Source organism: Pinus tabuliformis, chromosome 8 (assembly GCF_031772625.1).
Source record: "Pinus tabuliformis cultivar Carrire ecotype Pingquan chromosome 8, CPIR1, whole genome shotgun sequence".
Lineage (NCBI taxonomy): Eukaryota > Viridiplantae > Streptophyta > Pinopsida > Pinales > Pinaceae > Pinus > Pinus tabuliformis.
Window position 1 is genome coordinate 2,041,970,712 of NC_142294.1, and position 23,385 is coordinate 2,041,994,096.

The window sequence follows — 23,385 nt, forward strand, 5'->3', positions numbered from 1 at the left end:
GTTGTTCTCAACTTATTCCTCAACTGCTTTCACTAATTCAACAAAATAGACTTCGTAAATTGAGATCACTGTTGTCATTTGCAGGTTCATCTTCTAACTCAACTATCTGCTAATATCACAGTACAACTCCATTACCTATATGCTTACTATGCATGACATCAGCTGAACTGTGACAACTTCCATGGTTAACAGGAATAAGCAAAACGGCACTGATAACCAGGTCTCCTTGTAACAATTCTATTGGTAATCCAGTTAAAATTCGCTGCCGGAAACACTTAAAAAATTAACAGCATAACTGGATCCATATATCCATTTCTAAGTCCGTTGCAGAAACAGAATTGAAAATACCATAAATCCATTACCGGACATTGTGCAAGTAGCAGTGGTGGAAATTTGAAAATGCCACAAATACATCATGCTGCATTTGAATTTCGGCATCATATGAATAGAAATTAGTATTTATATGCTGCACGTATATTCGAGTTTCATAAAAAAACGAATTAACATTTATATAAAAAAATGCCGGTCTCAAATAAAAATGACAACGGGGAAGAGGAACAAAAATACAAAAGAAAGACATTACAAATCAGAAGATTTAGATATTAAGACGGCACACTTCAACATAGTTCTTGTTTTGATAGATTTTCTGTTTGTGGAGCAGAGATTTAGGAAGATTCCCTTTAAAAGTTTTTGCCATCTTGAACACAATTTTCAGAAAAACATACACATATTAAAACCACATCCTAAATCCCAAAAAAATGAGGGTCTTTTTATTGAAGAATATACTGTACTATCAAGATAAAAATATTAAAGCACAGATAACGCAAGACTTCAGAGATCTTTGCTCCAGGTACACCAATCTTGGCAGATTGATTCTTGAAAATATACCTATAAATGACAATAAATGGCAAAAACTTAAGAATGCACTATTATAATTGCAGGATCCAAATGCGAATAAATTCATGATTTTTTATAGCAAGATGACCTAAGTTTGCATTAACGGCAAGTCATAACAATAAAGTGAACAACAATCAGCGAATGTTAATTTCATTCAGATCCACTGCAACTTTGAACTAGTTAACTGAGAAGATGGATTCGAGCTCTAGTTGTCTATATTTTGGATCTCAATCAGTACAACCTTGCAGGTTATTCCTAAATCATAAACTATGCAGGTATTTGTGCAATGATTGTCTGTGTTGAGATATTTTTTATTATATTTTATTAAACCTAACAATCTATATCCCTCGTTTTAATTTCCATCCCTCCAAAAAGACCCATGTTCAATCAGCAAAAGATTTCTTGGTAAACACAATTCACTTAAAATTCCATGATCTAATTCATCAGTCTACTCACAAGCAAAATTGGCAAATACCTTATTATAGAAACATCGAGATTATTATGTTTACATTACAAAGCACTCTAGAATGCTGTTCAACAGCATAACACTATCTTTTGCAACTAAAACTCAAAACATGTTGCAACAAACATTGGCAAATACCTTATAGAAACATTGAGATTATTATGCCTACATTACAAAACACTCTAGGATGCTGCCCAACAGCATAACACTATCTTTTATTGAGAACTCGACAAGATATAGTACTATAACTAATAAATAAAAGTCTCAACTGCTGGCTTATGAGTCATGCACAAGCCATAGCGATGACACAATTCTACCCTCTCAAATTCTTCCAGCTAAAACACAAAAATAAGTGAAAATGAACACACCGGAAACCCAAATAGCAACAGGGAGACAAAAGAATGCCCTTAACAGTCACAGGCTATTGTACAGGCTTGCATATCAAATGTATGAAATGAATCAATTACACACTACAACTCTCTCAACAAAAATCTGGCCCGAATGATCACTTGTCGTCTGTGTCTGAGTTCTCAGTCACCCCTTTTGTAGGTGTTGCCTTTGAAAGCTGGCTGAAGTTACCTTTCTCCCTAAAAAGTTGAGAGCTATGATGCCTACAATATAGCCTGCCTTCATGAGCAACATAATTTGAGGGGCTGATGACACAACCACCATGACAGCACTTGAAGCAAGGTCGGTGGTATGATGTACCATCAACAGCAACCTGCCAAACAAAATCATACATAGTAAAAATTCTAGTATCAGAATATGTGTGATTCTCAAAAAAGTACCCAAAATTATTAGAGATATTTGTTACTTATTCTAAGCATCAAATATATCTCACTCATGTGGATTGCAATGCATCTCAACAAAAACACAGCTCCCTAATCCAGTTAAAAGGCATAAACGAAAACGAAAAGTTAAAACACAAAGCTTCCTAATCCAGATAAAAACAAAAAAGAAAAGTTACCTTCTCAATGGGGTACACTGTCTTCCCACATGCAACACATTTATCCTGTGTACCGGAAAACAATGCTGATACCCTACTAGGTGTCCTGTTCTGCAGAGTTACAAACTAAAATTAGAAACCCTGTTGAAAAGCCATACAAAATATGTAGCTTTTCAAGTCTCCCTTAAACTAATAAATTTAACATGCCATAAACAGAATTAATGGTGAGTCGAGCTAAACAATTCTCGGCTAATATAAGAAGAACAATTTGCGGAATATCAATATAATTTGCATGGTTTCAAGGACTTTATAAGTTTATAATTGTATTTTTACATCCTATTAAAAATTGCTACACATGTGTCAGACCAATTTGGAATTGGAATTTTGCATAAATATTGACATGGTCAATATCCACCAATAGCTACTTTCAGAATAACTACTTAGTTTAAATCAGTAAGTGCGGCAAATGCTATCTGTTACACAACATTTAGCTAGATCATTGATTAGATAATTACAAACTACTACCTCATTCTCATGCATCTTGTCATTTCTTGATGCTCTAGGAATGGCTGCAAAAAGACAATGCCAGAGAGCCCGAAGAATGAGATCGGCTAGAATCGCCCATGACTAAGCTGAGAATTTTAACTGAAAGAAAAGAATGTAATTCACTTGAAAAGAAACAGATAAACAAAACTTGCCTTCAAAACTTTTATCCAAACTTCCTGTTCTCTTAAACAGCTGGTCAAAATGAGGTTTGCAATATAGAACTCCCTCAAATGACGAATAGTTGCTAAGCTGCAATGATAATTGCAAATTTACAGTGTAAGTATATAAAATTATAAATAATGCCTAATTAAAATGGAAAAAGAATACAAACAACAATAAAAGTTAGAAACTGTTTAGAAAAAACAACGATCTGTCATCATTAAAAACCTAAACAAAGTCGTTAAAGCCGAGAGATGAACAGTCACCAACAGTTCAGAACCGAATCACTTTGTCACCCAAAGGAGCATTCTGTCCCTGCAGTGAATTCCTATTCATAGAATGACATATACAAAACATAACAATACGGTCACGTTCTATTTGATTCGTGTATTCAATATTTGTTTCGTCTTTGTTCATGCATTCACACTCATAACTTAATCACTTCAATACCGTTTTAAGTTGTCCTTTGATTGGCATCCCGGATTAGGATCAAGCCACCTAAGAAAAGCAATTCCTAAAAACCCTTGCAAGCATCTTAACCATTGAGAGGGGTTGACCTTTCAGCGAGGTAAACCATGAATCTCTCAAAGTGGATGTGATAAAATTCAGCTAGAAATCGCATATATCAGTTCAAAGTGAAACTTTGACATCTACCCAAACTGTCCCCGAGTCAATTCCACCCCCAATATCAAATATTGAAAACCCTATTAATAAACATCATCTGCGCATTGAATGGAATGACATGGACGAGTCAAAAAGGACATGACAAATTGCAGCTTAAAACAAAATATCAATCAAACGGATACGTCCACATTGCCACCACATAGATCACACCCCAAATGAAGTCCTAGAAATACTAGCAAAACATAAATAAGTCAAACTGAGTTTGATAAATTTCATCTATAACCATGAATGCCACAGGAAACCCATACTTTAACACCAATCCCCAATCCCGCAGATCGAATAAAAACCCCAAAAAATCGGTAAAACCCTAACAGTAATCTCGGAAGTCAACCCAACACACTGAATCAAACAATAACAGAACAGCGAACAACAGCATCACCTTTAAGGTTCCATTGCAGTGATGGCAGCGGAAACAGGATTTGTGAAAAACAGAATTATCAGCTGTCAATTGATCAACCAAATAGACCGTCTTTTCACATGCCTTGCACTTCTGGGTTGTGCCGGCGAACGCCATCTTCGGGGGCCTGCGAAGCTGAATGGATCGCCTTTCCCAGATGACAAGCAAACCCGATTCTAAACCTAGCTCAATACTGGATTTTGTTTCAGCAGACCAGTTTGGAGCAAGGTCTGAATTTCAACCTCTCAAAGCTTCGGCTACAGTCCCGATTGATAATCTTGCGAGTAACCGGATTTCAAAAAAGCATTTAAATCGACCATATAGGCTATTCTTCCTTCTATTTTAAATGGCCTTTCAATTTTTATTCGCCTTTTTAATTTTAATTTCCGTCTTTTTGTCGAAAGTGGAAGCTGGCCAATGACACGTGGGTTCATCGTGTTTCTTCGTTGGCATACACTCATCTCTTTGGAAAAAAATGATTTGTTGCTTTCGGTTGCCTCATGGGTGCCAAGTCCCCTTGGCTTTATAATTTGTCTTTATGGTGTTCACTGTGATCAAAGGTGGAGGCACCAGATCCCAAAAATATATTGTGGGTGTGGGGTTGGGCAAGCCTGGTTTGCAGGAAGATTTGATGGGCGAGGTAGGTGGGAATCATGACATTTTCAAAATAATAAATAAAATATTAATTATTTAAAAGTTTTAACAATCTTTTAACGTTATAAAAATATATATATGTTTATATAAATGCATGCTATTTATCAACGTTATAAAAAATATATGGTTTTAAGTAAATAAATGATTCTTCATTTATTTAAAAGAATTATACATCATAGAATTTAATAAAATTTGACTATATTAAAAAGACTTTTGAAATAATATTATTTTTTAATTAATTTGAATTTTTTTATAAAACAGGTAGTGAAGAAAACACAACATATATTCTATAAATTTTTTACTGGATTTATAGAGATTTTCAAGAAAACAAGTTTATGGAAAAGGCTATTTAATAAACTAAAAGTTACTAGCTCTTCAAAAATCAAACATAATTGCCATAACAAATATATCCTTGTAACAGCTTTGGTGAAAAATTCATGTAATAAAAGTTAATAAAAACAAAATAAGACCACGGTTAAGGGACACTTATTCCAAACTGAATGTTAGGCAAAAATATCCTAGTGGGCATCATTGGATGTGCGTTTTAGCTAAGGAAATTGGCAAAGGCTAAGGCAAAAGGCATTTTTGGCACATAAAGGAAATTAGGAGGAAAACAGGGTGAAAAGTTACAGGTTGCATGTGACGAGGAAATTGAAGGAAAACAATGGAAAATGAAGAAAATAGAGGCTTCATGCATAAAAAGACTTCTGAGGATCAGTTCATGGCTTTTGTCAAGTTCAAGTTTGGAGCTCTCTCATTATTCTCTCTCTTTCTCACTCTTTTGGTCACTTAGAGTTTTCTTGGAGCACTCTAGTTTGGAGCAAGGAAAGGAAAATCAAGCAAAGGGAAGGAAGGCAAGCAAGGCTCAAGGAAAAGAAAGTAGGATCAAGCAACTTCAACAGGAATACTTGCAGGTAACCTTTTGCATGTGTGATTTCCTAGCTGGTTTGGACATGCATGGCTTTACATGTTGGTGTATGGTTCTCTTGCTATCAGTGGCATGGTCTTACTGGGTTATGACAGTGATTTTCAGCGTAGCCTAGCCTTTTTCCGAATGCCATGGTATGGTGGGATGTTTATTTCGGTTTGGAACTTTGGAATTGCCGGATGGATTTCAGAATCCGAAGTGGAGGTGGTCTCAAAGTTCATTCCCGAAGGCCTAGGAATCCCTTGACCGGTTTTGGCGAGATACACGGTAAAGCCTGAGGGAGCAGTCTCGGTTTAGGGCCTAGTGATTCGAGTTTGGATTGCGGTAAAGCCTAAGAGACAAGGAGATGGAAAATTCCTCAAGGATAGTGATGGATTTCAGATGGTATTCAAAGTTAAATTTGATTGTGATTGGAGCACCGGTTTTGATGTAATCACGATTGGATGAGGGTGGAGGTGGTTTAACCTCTGGATTCCCTTGATTGTTCTTGGATTGGTTGTTCTATGAGATCCCACATTCATGCTTGGAATATGGCGCAGGGATGACTGGCTGAAAGAGAGATTTGGTTCAGCCATGTCTATGGTCGGGTGGTACGTGGAAGTCTCAAACCTGGTCGGATTTGCTTATGATTAATAAAAGCTAAGTTCTCTTACTTTTGCACATATTTATATGTGGATTTACTGGTTGTCATATCTCTGATATTTATATGGTTTATTGTTGGTTATAAGCATGGTTGAATGATTGATTCATGTCATGGTTATTTCATATATTTACTTGTAAATGTTAAATGGATGGATGCAAGACCTAATTGATGATGTAGTAGTTCAATGGAGAAGAAGGTGATCCTTCTGGTTATGTTTCATAAGTTGTTTCAGTCATTTATGCTATGTCTTCTATCCTAGACATGTAGGTTGCATTGATGCCAAATGTTTGACATAATGTCAGTCCCGGTTGGGGATGCTCAGGCCTAGTCCTGAGGGTGATTTTTTATTGATCAGCATGGTTATCATGTTTTTAATGATTTCTAAAAGTTACAACAAGTTTTGGGTAGAGGCCAGGATTTTGGGCTAGAAAAGTGGCTCAAATCCCAGGGTCACTGGCATAGAACTGGCAATTCTGGACCACAGTCGCTAGCAAGCAGGCTTGTGAGAGCGAATTTAGGTTGTTGGTCGCTCCCTTGCACATAGTATGAGAGCGACTAAGGCCTAAGAGTTGCAAAATAGCAGTGGGACCCAAGGACAGGTTGTCTGAGTGGTTGACTTGTCTCCTGACAGGTCTGTTGATGATGTTGGATGACTGTAAGTGATGTTCCGTCGATTCCACTTCCTTAAGGTGACATAGGGGGTCGAATCTCATCATAGTAGCCTCTCTTCTCATGTTTACCCTGGTTGGCATGGTTACTTTGGGTAGACCTGGGAGGGGGTGTTACAATCCCACCATGAACATGCATTAAAGCTCTCTATGAATAAAAAAAAACTTCACTTTCGCAAACCCTATAGTCATATTAGAGATCATGAAAGGAAAAAGGAATTCGACAGACCTTTAGCTCCATGGGAAGAATCCAGAGTTAATTTGCTTTCCTCCTTGATGGACTGAGAAGTAGATGTTATTTGGAAGCATTGTAAGTCCCTCCTTTGATAATATGCCAGCTACGCAATTGAATTCCCTATGTACATGGAAGAAGGACACTTGTTGGAAGACTCCCTTGATTGTGAGGATCCTATTCATCGAATACTTCATGAGTCAAGGAGCAAAATTGGAGTCCTAATTGATCCAATCTATGGTTGTTTTGGAGTCTCCAAAAACATGCAACACATCAAGGTTTAGCCACCTGGCGCAATACAATAGACCCTAAAGAGCAATAACTTTTGGTCTGTTGTTTGAGCCCTGTCCTCCATTCCATCTAAATTGGAAACATAGATTTCACTAGTAGTTATGCTTGTACCACATCCACAAACCTGATTTGAGTTGCTCCATCAAAGCAACTAGCAGGAAAATAAATAGGAGGCAGAGGGTTTAGAACATGGTTCTTCTTTGGAGCTAGAGCCTCCCCATATTTTGAATAACAGTGCACAGGTTTCAGAGCATGTGAGTCCTATGTCAAAAGTCTTTTATTTTTCAAAAATGGATGCATTGCATCCCTTCCAAAGACCCCAGCAGATCAGGAAGGGCAAAACGTTATTTACCTACATCGAAACAATCCAGTATTTGAATCTCGCGTCCACAAAAAGGAAGTCCCATTTTAAATTAATTTGGAGATGTTGAAAGATATAAATCCAGGTTCCAATTGCAACTAGACATTTAAGAGATAAAATCAAGGTATTATCTTCTGCCTTTTGACAAAGACTGCATCTGCCAGGGCCTGAAAAACTGAGCTTGTTTAAGTTTTCCCAAGTCAAAATTTTATTCCTACATAATAGTCAAGAAAAGAGTAAGATCTTTTTGGGCATGTTCCAAGTCCAGGCCCTTTGAAACCATCTAATACCCTAATTATTCCCACTAGAGTCCTCTATGTGTTTATAAATATTGTTGACCAAGTGGCTTCTTGTAGTAGAGTCCAATTGCCAACAAAGGTTGTCAAGTTGTTGATTTAATTGTAAGCCTGCCAATTGGAGTTGCAGGGTATATTCATTCCATTTAGAGGTAATATCTTACTCTATGTATGTGATTCAAGTTAAATGTTATTCAAATGCATGATTTTATTGGAGGTAGTTTAAGTGATGACCATTGTTCTTCCTTTATATGGTATTATAGGCTAAGATGGATATAGAAAACCAAAATATACTATCAAATCACAAAGTTTTTCCCACAAAACACTTAATTAGCAAAAGGATATTAAGGTCAAGCTTTCTCCTAGAAGAAGAGCATTTGGTCATGTTTTTCCTTAGAACAAGCAAGATAAATTATAGTTTCCCAATGCAAAACCCACAACTTTCCCTTAAAACTTTAGAAAGCATAAAAGTCACAAGGATAGCTAAGAACAACTAATTTATGAAAACCAAAAGGTTTGCATGAAAGCATTGCATGGCTTGTGTTCTTAGATTTGTGCATGTCATGCAACCTACTATTAGCTCCTTAAGAATCTTGAATAAGAGGACCAAAGCTAGGTGAAGGATGTCGGTATGAAAATGTCCTTATGGTGGCTATTTGTAGCAAGAATTCTTGGCATTAAGTTTCTTACCATTGTTGAATGTTGGGCATTAGTATCAATATGATTTGATCATAGATGAGGACTATTAATCGTTCACTTGGTTATCTAGTCATGATACATGTGTAAATGATGCTTGTTCGATAAAGGTGGACATTTTCTTATCGGAAGATGCCTTTTAGTTTAAAAAATGTTGGTGTTGCATTCTAGCAGGCCATGTCATATGCTTTTCATGACAACAAACACATGCTTGAAGCATATTTGAACTATCTAGCAGCTCTATCCTAGAGTAGTGTGGATCATCCATCTCATTTTCTTGCCATATTTACTAGATGTTGGTAATACAATGTAATTTGAATCCACATAAATTTATATTTTGTGTATTATGGTTGGCTTGTTTTAGGTGGAGAGAATAGTCTAATTATCTCCCTATGCACTATTACACAACTTCGCAGTTTTATGAGAAGGAAAACTTTTTGTGAAGATTCATCATGAATTATATGAATATTGTGAAAGGTTTTTTATGCACCTTTTGAAGAAGGGTGCCCCTTTTATCTAAGATGATCATGCCCAACATCATTTTGATGATCTAAAGAAAACCTTGGTATCAACCCTATTATTGAGTCCCTTGGACTATAGCAAGGGATTTTTGCGTTATTTAGCCACATTCAAGTCCACCATTAGTATAGTGCTTGCCCAGGAGGATAGTTTACAAGTTGAAAATGTGATTTATTACCTCAGTAAGGGTTTTGTAGGTCCTAAATTATGTCATTTATGTGTTGAGAAGGTGGCTTTGGTAGTGGTTCATGATGTCTAATGTCTTAAACATCACATTCTCTTTCATAAAACCATTGTGGTAGTTGGCTCTAAGGCCAATGTAGTGTATATTGAATGATCCAAGTGGATTTTTGTGGCCACCCATCTATTCCACTTGGACCCCCAACATTGTCTCTTTCAGTGTTTCAGCTTCCTTAATTGTAGCATAGTTTACTATTTTGGGTAGTTTTTTGGGTCCTGAACTTTTGGAGTCATTTTGAGGCCCTAAACGATGTTTTTTGGGAAAATCGGGCAAACCTGAAATTTTGATTAATGTTTGCATTTGAAATTTGTATTCCTCGGATGGATATTTCTAACGAGATATTGTGCGCATCAAACAGAGATCATATGTCAAATTTACGACCATGGGAAGTTGATGTACCAATTTAGCCAAACAGGGCCCATAGTTTTGGCGCTTCATCTCCTAGGGTTAGGTTTTTGGATGTTTAGGGTTTTCCATTGTTCCTCAATAATAAATAGGTCTTAAAGCCTCATTGTAACACAGTTTAGAGGCATGTAGCCGCCACATCTCTTCTAAGAGATAATCTACCATCACCCGAGCTAGTTTATTTCCATTATGTTTGTAAGCATATTTCAATATTTGATATTAATCGAATGAAGTGTTATTTTTGTTGCATCTTTGTATTTATGGTTATATCTGTGATTTTTTGTGTTTTGGTTTAATTTTGGATCATTGAACCAACAAATCATTGATATCAAGTCTTCCAAATTGACAGTCATCTTATAGAAGTTTTATTTGGAGTTTTCCACTTCGAAATCCAAAAAGTCATTATCTTTTTGTGGAGTTGATGTCTAAGGTTCCCAAAGATAGTGAAGAAACTATGATCAATAAGTCCTTGTACGATTAGTGTTTGTTCCTCACTGCCTCTTCTAATACTGGTATAGAGACATATTTTTGTATCTTCAAACTCATTGTTTCAACCCTCAATTATCCAAAGACGAGAGTTGATGTATTCGTCATCAAGACAAAATTTATCTCATCGTTGTGGATACTCTGCAACATCAAAGTGTGGACTTAGTTTTGCATTGACGTTTAGTCCCATAAAGAAACAAAGAGGGTTTTGAATGATTTCCATGCCAAATCATGTGGTGATCATCTTTATGGTATACCCATAGTCCAAAAAATTATGCTCACAAGATACTTTTGGCCATCCATCTTAAAAAAATGTATTAATGGAGTCTAAAAAAGTCATCATTGTCAAGTATTTACTTGAAAAATGAGTGGTCATCATGTTTTGTTACACCTTATGGTTACCACTAGCCCTTTTGCAAAATAGGGTATTGATTATATGACATGCAAGCCTACTTCAACTAGTGGCCACAACTACATCATTATGGTTGTTGACTACTTTACCAAGTGGGTCAAAGATATGCCTACTTGTTCCAATGATGGAACCACAATGGTACTTCTCATTTTCAATCATATTATAGCTAAGTTCAATGTACCTAAAATGATCATGGCTGATCACAGTGCACATTTTTAGAATAAAATGATGACCAAGTTAGTCGCCAAGTTGAGTTTTCAGCATGAAACTCATGCCCTTACTATCCTTAGTCTAACGGTTAAGTAGAAACTATAAATTATGTTTTGAGACTGTGATGCAACAAATGGTGGTTAATGATCTGAATTTATGAAGGGAATGAAATGATACGCAGATTCATAACCAAAACACAGAGATACAATGAAACTTAATGACTATTAATAAATGGAGAATGTTGAAACTATATAAATGCAAAATGAAAAAAAACTAGCTTGAATGGTGGCAAGTTATCTCTAAGAAGATATGTGATGGCTACATGTCTTTTCTGAACTATCTTACAATGAGGATTGGATGCCTTTTTATCATAAAGAAGCAATGGAAAACCCTAAACATCCAAAAACCTAGCCCTATGAGATGAATCACCAAAGGCTTATGGGCCTTGATGGGGTAAGTTGAAAAGTCAACTTCCCAGGGTTGTAACTTTGGCATACAATCTTCATTTGGCATGCATGATAGCTCGTTAGAAATGTTTATCCAAGAAGTACATTTTTCGTTTGCACTCGATAGTCTATGATTGTCGAGTGCTCGTTTCTTGGAAAAAAAATTATGTCATTCAGGGCCTCAAACTAGTTCTGGAGTTCATGACCTAACCATTGTAGGAAACTGCCAAAAATAGAAAATTGTGTTGTGAACCAGTGGAATAGGTTGTTGGCCACCAATATACACATGGATTAATCCTCCCCCCTTAGGAAGTAATGGTATCCATTGCTATGAGTGCCTCCATTAGATGGGGAAGCTTTTGCTGAACTTGGCACCTGGTGAGCCACTTACCTTGGTGCAAGAGATGGCCTACTTTGACAACATGATACAACTGTATTCTCTCTTGGAAAGTGCTCTTAATCTGTATGTCATGATCTAATCAATCGTTTCATGTTCAATGCAATATGGGTTGATCTTTTTCAGTGTTAGGTGTTGTTGGGTAATTTAATTGATTATTAAATTACCTGCATAATATGTCAATCCAGGTATGTGAGCTTGCGAAGTACACTACACCGTATGTGCTAGGAGATTAGCTTTCAATATTTATGCTTATCTAAAATGAATTGGAAACTTCAAAAGGAAATTAGGTTCTTTAATATAAACTATGAAATTATTAAGTTCTTTGAAAGGCAATTAATGTTAAACTAAAAAAAATTAAATAAATAAATAAAATAAAATAAAGATTATTGATCTAAGAAAACATGATATTTTACCCTATGAAAGCATGGAGATTTTGTTCTAAAACTTACAAACTTTAATCTATGGAATCATGAACATTTGAATCTAAGAAAGCATAAGCATTTAATATATGGAAAGCACAAGTTTTTAATCTCTGATAAGCACAGATAATTAATCTATGTAAAACAAACCATGCATGAGAATATGAAAGGAATGGAAAAGTGTGGAAAACATATATACTATTCTCATAGATCTTCCGGGGGGGCTACTGAGGAATGCGAGGTGTTTTAAAACTCAAATCAAGAGAAGATATTTAAATCACCAATTTCATTCAGAGTTGTGCCATATTAAAAAAATTAGATTCAATGGAAAAAACAGAGTTTTGCTCCTTCAATTAGCAACAACAATTACAAATTAATATAATCCTTGACATCTCCTCCCTTCTCTCATCAAAGGGATTGAAATTTATAGATCTCTGAAGCAAAAACATACTTAGAGTTTTATTGTTATAATTTGGTCATGGGATCTTTATAGATCAGTTTGAAAATCAAATCAAATCAAATTTCATGGATTTTTGGATCAAAGATCAGCCCAAATAAGATCAAACTTATCTCTATGCCATGAATTTTCTAAAGAACAACTCGTTATGGCCTCTTTGTTGACTATGCATTGAATGACGAATTGGAAAACCGTTTATCCACGTAATTTGCAAAATGATGCTCCAAAGAACCTCAAAAATCTCTCAAATGGTAACGAATTTTAGAAAACTGCTCAAAAGGAACCTAATTGGGTCCGTGTTGACTCAAACCCATGTTTTCGTTTCCTGAATTTCGTTTTCATTTCTTCAGAAAAAGCGTTTGAAGTTGACTGGTCAAAAATGCTATGTTTTTCCTTTAATCTTTTGCTGGAGGTCCACATGTGTGAGCTTGGTGGAGTTTGACCAATACAAATCCATATTGGAGCTTATAGAAACCAAGTCCAAGTGTCAGATTTCCTTCTAGAATGGTGCTACTACCTCAACTATGGAGATAGCTACGGAAACTTGACTAAACTACAAAAACTTGAACTCTCAAACTATCATTAGTAAAACCATGCACAATTCTCCTTAATATACTAAAAATAAAGGAAAATAATGTTAATTAACAACTTAGACTTATAGATACACATCATGAAGAATTATGGTAAAAATGGTGGTAAGTGAGTGAAATGGTGCAATAGATGGTTGGAAGTAATGGCTTAATGAATGACAAAGACAAGTGAGAATGATTACAAATCAATGACCCAACATCTCCCCCACACTGAGATCTTTGCATGTCCTCATGCAAATAACAAAACTTGATCAACATATCTGTTCCAGAGTGTATATTTTGGGAATGACTTAGCTTTCTTACACCATTTCTTAGCAAACTTGAACAGTTGTCTAGTATGTTTTGTCACATAAATTTGTTTTGTATTCTGCCACCGACCAAGGCATTGACTTAACTATTAGAGTGACCCGAGTGCTTCTTTGTATGAATGGTGGATATAATTTCTCAACCTTTTTGCTACATTCTCCATCTTCTAGTTTTGCTAGGCCACTACTCAAAGTTCATCAACCTGTGATTTCACTTCAGAATTTGGAGGGTGCTAGAAAATGTCAAATTGTGCAACTTAAGACATTTTAACTTGTTCAATGAAGAAAAATACATAAATAACAAAATTATGGACATCTAACTTAAAAGTCTGGTTCTTGTAATATTTTTTCTCATGTAACACTTGTATGCACAAATGACAGTATTATTGATATGAATGGATGGATGAAGTGGCTTTATGAAGTCAAGAAAAAGGATCAAAACCAAGTCAACAAGGTGAAAAAACAAATGAATTCTTCACCCTTGTAGCATGTTCATCATTTGAAAAAGGAGATATCATGAGATATAATAGGTTTTAATGGGTTATGATAGATTCATAAAGGCCATACAACATAAGTGAGATATATTTTCAATGTCCATATATTTTATGTTCTGTAGTTTACTCCAAAGAAACAAATAAAATGTTACCCTTTTTTCTTTTTACAAGATATTTACAAAACCAGTCTTTGATGTAAGTGGCCTTGATGTTGTTGAAGCTTTTTTATACTTGATATATGTTGTTTGACTTAATGTTCAAGTGTATAAATGTGTCCCTTTCCAAAAACTTCAAACCATTCCAATGCTTCATTCTCAAAGGTAAATGCAATTTGTAGTACAACTAAATTATAATACCCATGAAATGATCTAGTAGCCCTCATTTGAAAATTAGAAGATAATTAATGAAGTGCATCATTCAACTACCCATTCAACTTCTAATTATGCCATACCTCCAGTTTTCAAAGTAATCAAAGCTCGGTCCTCAAGACTTGTTGCTTGGTTGCCTTCAATTACTAGAAAAAATATCTTGATGTCCACATCTCTTCTAACTTTTGACGTGACAACTTGCCTTAATGCCTCATGAAAATAAATTTGTATTCATTTGAATAATTTCCAAACCTCTTCCAGGCATCTTACAAAATCATAAGCATAGATTGTATTATGGTTTCATATTCTTGATTTTACTAGCCTTATTGATTCCATAATCAACTTTTAGCGAGAAAAACTTGCCAAGTTGCTTCTTGAAATTTCCTTCATTTCCAAACTTTTGAATTCATCTATTGCAACCTTGTATGCTGAGTTTATATTGCTTTCATAAATATTTCTTTTTGAACAGAGGAAAATTTAATCAAAATGAGTAAAAGTGAAAGGGATGGTTGATGGTATGAGTGGTCTGCAAAATGAAAGATGTGGTGGCTAATAATGGTTGATGAAAAGTGGTAATTCATCATATTTTCATAAATCTTTAATAAACTAAAAAGCCTTATGCAAGTTTTTACCTCAATTTTATCTTTTGAAGAACTTGAAATTTTGAAGTAGGGGTTGTAAATGTTGGAATAAAACCATTCTACCAGCAAATAAATTCTTGAACCTTGAGCTTTTGAAAATTTTGAAAATGACTTATCATGCCATCCAATATTGCACAAAAACAGATGCCACGAACTTATTTTAAGGCCAAATTGAGTGGTTCAAAAGGGAAACAATGTATTTTTACCCTTTTACCGCCACATGCCTTCAAAATCCACTTTTGATGAAGAAAAGGAGTTTTTTTGAAAAAATACCAAATTCTATCCTAATTTGTGCACAGTGGTAAAAATTGAAAAATTGCCTTAAAAGTTTTGGGTAGAGGCCAGGATTCTGGGCTAGAAAAGTGGCTCAAATCCCAGGGTCACTAGCATAGAACTGGCAATTCTGGACCACAGTCGCTAGCAGGCAGGCCTGTGAGAGCGAATTTAGGTTGTTGGTCGCTCCCTTGCACATAGTATGAGAGCGAATGAGGCCTAAGAGCTACAGAATAGCAGTGGGACTCAAGGACAGGTTGTCTGAGTGGTTGACTTGTCTCCTAACAAGTCTGTTGATGATGTTGGATGACTGTAAGTGATGTTCTGTCGATTCCACTTCCTTAAGGTGACATAGGGGGTCGAATCTCGTCATAGTAGCCTCTCTTCTCATGTTTACCCTGGTTGGCATGGTTACTTTGGGTAGACCTGGGAGGGGGTGTTACAATCCCACCATGAACATGCATTAAAGCTCTCTATGAATAAAAAAACTTCACTTTCGCAAACCCTATAGTCATATTAGAGATCATGAAAGGAAAAAGGAATTGGATAGACCATTAGCTCCATGGGAAGAATCCAGAGTTAATTTGCTTTCCTCCTTGATGGACCGAGAAGTAGATGTTATTTGGAAGCATTGTAAGTCCCTCCTTTGATAATCTGCCAGCTACGCAATTGAATTCCCTATGTACATGGAAAAAGGACACTTGTTGGAAGACTCCCTTGATTGTGAGGATCCTATTCATCGAATACTTCATTTGTCGAGGAGCAAAATTGGAGTCCTAATTGATCCAATCTATGGTTGTTTTGGAGTCTCCAAAAACATGCAACACATCAAGGTTTAGCCACCTGGCGCAATACAATAGACCCTAAAGAGCAATAACTTTTGGTCTATTGTTTAAACCCTGTCCTCCATTCCATCTAAATTGGAAACATAGATTTCACTAGTAGTTATGCTTGTACCACATCCATAAACCTGATTTTGAGTTGCTCCATCAAAGTAACTAGCAAGAAAAGAAATAGGAGGCAGAGGGTTTAGAACATGGTTCTTCTTTGGAGCTAGAGCCTCCCCATATTTTGAATAACAGTGCACAGGTTTCAGAGCATGTGAGTCCTATGTCAAAAGTCTTTTATTTTTCAAAAATGGATGCATTGCGTCCCTTCCAAAGACCCCAGCAGATCAGGAAGGGCAAAACGTTATTTACCTGCATCGAAACAATCCAGTATTTGAATCTCGTGTCCACAAAAAGGAAGTCCCATTTTAAATTAATTTGGAGATGTTTAGAGATATAAATCTAGGTTCCAATTGCAACTAGACATTTAAGAGATAAAATCAAGGTATTATCTTTTGCCTTTTGACAAAGACTGCATCTGCCAGGGCCTGAAAAACTGAGCTTGTTTAAGTTTTCCTTAGTCAAAATTTTATTCCTACATAATAGTCAACAAAAGAGTAAGATTTTTTTGGGCATGCTCCAAGTCCAGGTCCTTTGAAACCATCTAATACCCTGATTATTCCCACTAGAGTCCTTTATGTGTTTATAAATATTGTTGACCAAGTGGCTTCTTGTAGTAGAGTCCAATTGCCAACAAAGGTTGTCAGGTTGTTGATTTAATTGTAAGCTTGCCAATTGGAGTTGCAGGGTATATTCATTCCATTTAGAGGTAATGTCTTACTTTATGTATGGGATTCAAGTTAAATGTTATTAAATTGCATGATTTTATTGGAGGTAGTTTAAGTGATGACCATTGTTCTTCCTTTATATGGTATTATAGGCTAAGATGGATATAGAAAACCAAAATAGACTATCAAATCACGAAGTTTTTCCCACAAAACACTTAATTAGCAAAAGGATATTAAGGTCAAGCTTTCTCCTAGAAGAAGAGCATTTGGTCATGTTTTTCCTTAGAACAAGCAAGATAAATTATAGTTTCCCAATGGAAAACCCACAACTTTCCCTTAAAACTTTAGAAAGCATAAAAGTCACAAGGATAGCTAAGAACAACTAATTTATGAAAACCAAAAGGTTTGCATGAAAGCATTGCATGGCTTGTGTCCTTAGATTTGTGCATGTCATGCAACCTATTATTAGCTCCTTAAGAATCTTGAATAAGAGGACCAAAGCTAAGTGAAGGATGTCGGTATGAAAATGTCCTTATGGTGGCTATTTGTAGCAAGAATTCTTGGCATTAAGTTTCTTACCATTGTTGAATGTTGGGCATTAGTATCAATATGATTTGATCATAGATGAGGACTATTAATCGTTCACTTGGTTACCTAGTCATGATACATGTGTAGATGATGCTTGTTCGATAAAGGTGGACATTTGCTCATCGGAAGATGCCTTTCAGTTTAAAAAATGTTGCTGTTGCATTCTAGCAGGCCATGCCATATTCTTTTCATGACAACAAACAGATGCTTGAAGCATATTTGAATTATCTAGCAGCTCCATCCTAGAGTAGTGTGGATCATCCATCTCATTTTCTTGCCATATTTACTAGATGTTGGTAATACAACGTCATTTGAATCCACATAAATTTATATTTTGTGTATTATGGTTGGCTTGTTTTAGGTGGAGAGAATAGTCTAATTGTCTCCCTATGCACTATTACACAACTTCACAGTTTTATGAGAAGGCAAACTTTTTGTGAAGATTCATCATGAATTATATGAAGATTGTGAAAGGTTTTTTATGGACCTTTTGAAGAAGGGTGCCCCTTTTATCTAAGATGATCATGCCCAACATCATTTTGATGATCTAAAGAAAACCTTGGTATCAACCCTGTTATTGAGTCCCCTGGACTATAGCAAGGGATTTTTGCATTATTTAGCCACATTCAAGTCCACCATTATAGTGCTTGCCCAGGAGGATAGTTTACAAGTTGAAAATGTGATTTATTACCTTAGTAAGGGTTTTGTAGGTCCTAAATTATGTTATTTATGTGTTGAGAAGGTGGCTTTGGTAGTGGTTCATGATGTCTAATGTCTTAAACATCACATTCTCTTTCATAAAACCATTGTGGTAGTTGGCTCCAGGGCCAATGTAGTGTATATCGAATGATCCAAGTGGATTTTTGTGGCCACCCATCTATGTAAAAATTTCTCATTTCCCACCCCGGTTTTAAGTTTCACATTATTTCTCCAAAATAGTTAAATGCCCTTTCCCATATCCATACATTTAACAACTGAAAAATAAATTTTGCTGAAAACACAAATTCTGGAAATTTTACAGAATGTTGGAAAATGCATAAATATAAAATCGGCACATATAAACAGCCATTCAACACATTTAAACACAGTAATTTTTGGTCAAGGTGACCCTAGAAAAACCCCCTACAACTCTTGGGGAAAACCAGTTCGAGAGCTCCTTCTTATTTCTAAAAAATGCTTTTTACAGTGAGAAATATTCAGCAAAAATCAACAAGTAAACTTTTACAACTTATCTCGTTTTCTGTGCCTCACAGCCAACTGGAAAAACTTGCAAACAACAAAATCTGAACAACAATAAATGCTGTACGTCCTCCTTGATTTCTGTGCCAATTTTCAGCCTTAAATTCTGCTGTACGGCCTGCCTAGAAAATCGTGCAAGCTGCCAGAAATTCTGTTGTACGATTTCCTCGATTTCTGTGCCGAAAATTGCTATACGGCCTCCTTGAAAATCTGTTGTACGACCTCCTTGAAAATCGTGCCAGCAAACTCAGATTTATGCTCCTCGATTTCTGTGCAAACTGCTGTACGGCCTCCTTGAAAATCGTGCCCAAAAATCTGCCTTTCACTGTATGCTAACTCAGCTGTACGGACTTGCTGGAATGCTACCTTGGAATGTGTGCCAAGCTGCTGCCTCCTTCTCCTCCCTGTTCAGAAATCTCCCTTGCTCTCTTGCTCTCATTCTCCCAATCTGCTCATGAAAGAATGAATGACTTTTTCCTCCTTTAATCTAACCCTAAGTGACTTTTGGGTGATCCCTAAATCCAATGGCTGAAATAGATTGAGATCTAGGGCTGAGATTAAATGCTCATTTAAATATCATTTTTTATTTTTTAATTCACCCCACTTTAATAAAGACCCATTTAGTCATTTATTTCCAAAGTCACTTTTCCTTTCTAATTTTACATTGACTTTATTAAAGTCACTTTAAAATTAGACTTTAGTAACTTTATCACTTAAAGTCACTTTTAAATTAAATTTGACTTTATAAAAATTATAAAGTCACTTTAGGAGAAAAATTAAATTCTTTTGGACACTTTTCCTAGGCCAAAGATCAAAGCCTTAGGGAACCACCTGTCCTCCGGTACCAAATTTCAACACTCACTCTTACCGAGGAAGGTGTTCCTCACCACACCCATCTTGTCTCTGAAGTAGTCACGTTTGCCCTGTGGTAAGGCTTTGGTAAGAATATCTGCAACCTGTTCATAAGTGGGAATATACTCAAGCTTCACAGCGCCCTTCTGAACACAGTGTCTGATGAAATGATATTTGATCCCGATATGCTTTGACCTGTCATGAAATACTGGATTCTCCGTGAGTTTAATGCAACTCTGGTTATCACAATAAATCACTGAAGGTCTCAACGGCTGACCAAATAAGCCAAACAACATCTTGCGAAGCTAGATGGCCTCACAACTAGCTAGGCTGGCTGCCATATACTCTGCTTCTGTTGAACTCAATGCTACTGACTGCTGCTTCCGGCTGAACCATGACACTACTGTTGAACCCAACCCAAAACAGCACCCTGAAGTGCTCTTCCCATCAAAAGCACAACTTGCCCAATCAGAATCAGTATAACCTACCAATCTCACTCCATCCCCCTACATGTAGTCCAGACCATAATCCACTATCCCTTGCAAGTACCGCAAAATGTGTTTTGGAGCCATCCAGTGAACCTTCCTAGGCTCACACATAAATTGACTCATCGTGTTGACTGCAAAACAAATATCTGGTCTAGTGTTGACCAAATACATCAAGGAACCAATCAACTGCTTGTACAATGTGGGATCCACCAACTCGGAATCCGAAGCATGAAGCTTCTTCCAGTTGGTGATCATCGGTGTCGACATGGGTTTACAATCCTCCATGTGGAATCTGCTAAGGATGTCCACAATATACTTCCCCTGCTCCAGGAAGAAATGCCCCTCCTCCTGCCACACCTCCAAACCAAAAATGTAATGCATCAAGCCGATGTCCTTCATCTCAAACTCTGCCGCAAGATCTCTCTTGCAGTGCTCTATGAGTCTCTCTGCACCTGTAATGACCAAGTCATCCACATACAACACCAGAATGAGAGGCCCCTCACCTATCACAATAAAGTAAAGGTTCGGATCTGCCTCACTCTTTGTGAAACCCATCCCCTGCAAGTACGTATCTATCCTGGAGTACCAAGCTCTGGGAGCTTGCTTCAGGCCATAAAGGACCTTCTTTAGTCTGCACACATGGGACTCCTTCCCATGCACCTGAAAGCCCTGTGGCTGCTCAATGTACACCTCATCCTGTATGAAGCCATTGAGAAATGCAGTCTTCACATCCATCTGGTGGATCTTCCAACCCATCTCTGTTGCTATCGATATAATGGAGCGGATCGAAGTATATCGAGCCACGAGAGCGAAGGTCTCCTCATAATCAACTCCCTCTACCTGGGAGAACCCTCTAGCCACAAACCTCGCTTTGAATTTCTCAATGCTGCCATCTGCAGCATGCTTTACCTTGTAAAGCCATCTGGAAGTAACCACGGATTTGCCCTCAGGCCTCGGCACCACCTCCCAAACATCATTCTTTCGGATAGAAGAATACTCCTCCTGCATGGCCTCTCTCCAGACCTACTGGCTAGTTGCCTCCTCATAGCTAGAAGGCTCAGAGTCAAGGATGCTGGTAGCCATTGCCATATAGCTACAAAACCTCTCAGGTGGTCTACTCTCTTTGATCGGCCTCTTAGGCTCAGCAATAGATGTGGCATCTCTCAAGGTGTCTTGAAGCCACTTGGGCTTCCTCTTCCCTGAGCGCACTTCTCACATTGGAGAATGAAACTCCTCCTCCTCATCATCATCAGGAGCCTGAACTCCTGACTGTCTGTCTGCTGTCCTCCTGCCTGCACCTAAACCTGTAGAAGCTAAGGTACCGTGTGAACTGTCCATCAGTGGACTCCCTAGTGAACTGCTTTGTGAACTGCTCTGCATGCTGCTCGGAGCACCACCCCTCTGGCTCGGTGAGCCACTACTCATTGACGGACCTGACATCCTCATAGATGTACCTCCTGATTCTCCTGATCCCTGCCCACTGGATCCCTGCGACTGACTCAACTACTGCTGAGGGTCTGGCTGATCCAGATACTCTAACTCCCGTGACCTCCTAAAGGCCCTGTCCTCCTCGAACTTCACATCCTGTTTGAAAACAACTTTCCTCTGTGCAGGAATGTAAATGCGAAAGGCCTTTGAGGTCTCACTATAGCCCACAAAGATACCCTTCTTTGCGGTGGGCTCTAGTTTGGTCCTCTTCTCCTTGGGTATGTAGGAGTATGTAATGCATCCAAAGATACGAAGATGACCAATATCAGGCTTCTTCCCAGAAAAAGCCTCCTCCAAAGTCATGTGCCCCAAGTCACGATGCGGACTCCTGTTCTGCAAATAAACAGCTGTGTTGCAGGCCTCTGCCCACAAGAACAATGGCAACCCCTGATCATGTAACATGGCTTTGGTAGCCCCTACGATGGATCTGTTCTTCCTCTCCACAACCTCGTTCTGCTGGGGGTTGTAAGGAACAATGAACTCCCTCCTAATGCCTGCCTCTGCACAATAGTCAACAAACTCTCCAAGGGTGTACTCTCCCACATTGTCCGACCTCAGGGACTTGATCTTCCGACCTGTCTGTGTCTCAACAAGAGCTCTAAACTCCTTAAACCGCTTGAAGACCTCACTCTTGGTCTTCAAGAAATAAATCCAGGTCCTCCTGGAGTGATCATCAATGAATAAAACATAGTACTCATATCCACTCAAGAAAACATGAGACATCCGACCGCTCACATCGGAATGAATTAAATCAAGTATCCCAGTTGCTCTGTTGTCACTACTGGGAAAAGGGGATTTGGAAAACTTGCCCATCGCACATCCTCTGCAAGTATCAAATTGATCAGTATTGAAATCTGGCACACCTGTAGTGATCTCCTCTAAGGTCCTCAAGGCTCCATGATACATATTCCCCATCCTGTGGTTCCAAATCTCACACAGCTCAGAACTGCTAGCTCTGCTGTCAGTACTACTGCTCAATGCCAAAAGGGACTGGAATGCAAACTTGTACACCTTTGCATGGCGTACACCTATCAATCTAGTTGAATCAGCTGGAGTGCCCTTGGGATACATCAACACCTGTCCTCCCCTGAACAGTACCTCATATCTTCTGTCCTCCAAAGCTGAGACGGATATGAGGTTCTTCCTCATCCCTGGCACATAAAGAACATCTAACACCTTCAAGGGAGGTTTGGACTCCCTCTGAAATGTCAGTGTCTCCACACCGACTGCTCTAACAACTCTGTCATCACCGAGTACTACCTCTATATCAGTGCCACTCTCTAAAAGCTCTGAGAAGTACTCACGGACTCCTGTCATGTGACGTGAAGCCCCACTGTCCACATACCAGATACCCGAAGATGCTCCGCTAATCGAGGGAAAAGCATGCTCCCTCTGAACCTATGTGGCAGGTGATCCTGCACTAGAGGACTCATACGCAGTGAACCCAAAATCCCGGTCAAAATGAACTTCAAAGTCCTCAACCTCTGCTGAAGTTGCCACGCTCTGGTTCTTCCCCTTCTTCTTCTTCTTCTCCGACACACAACTGCATAGTGTCCCATCTTTTGACAATTCCAACACTTCACCTTGG

At 37.7% G+C, this 23,385-nt stretch overlaps 1 protein-coding gene across 1 annotated transcript; it reads right to left on the reverse strand.

Annotated features, from left to right (window-relative positions):
- Positions 1–1,548: 1,548 nt before the first annotated feature.
- LOC149244651 (LIM domain-containing protein WLIM1-like) lies at positions 1,549–4,401 on the reverse strand. The gene is made up of 5 exons (XM_089374958.1): positions 4,075–4,401; positions 3,005–3,101; positions 2,832–2,875; positions 2,328–2,417; positions 1,549–2,081 (listed from the first exon to the last, which is right to left on the reverse strand). The coding sequence occupies exons 1-5, from the start codon at positions 4,207–4,209 to the stop codon at positions 1,866–1,868; spliced, it is 582 nt and encodes a 193-aa protein (XP_089231084.1). The 5' UTR covers positions 4,210–4,401; the 3' UTR covers positions 1,549–1,865.
- Between the last annotated feature and the right edge of the window lie 18,984 nt (positions 4,402–23,385).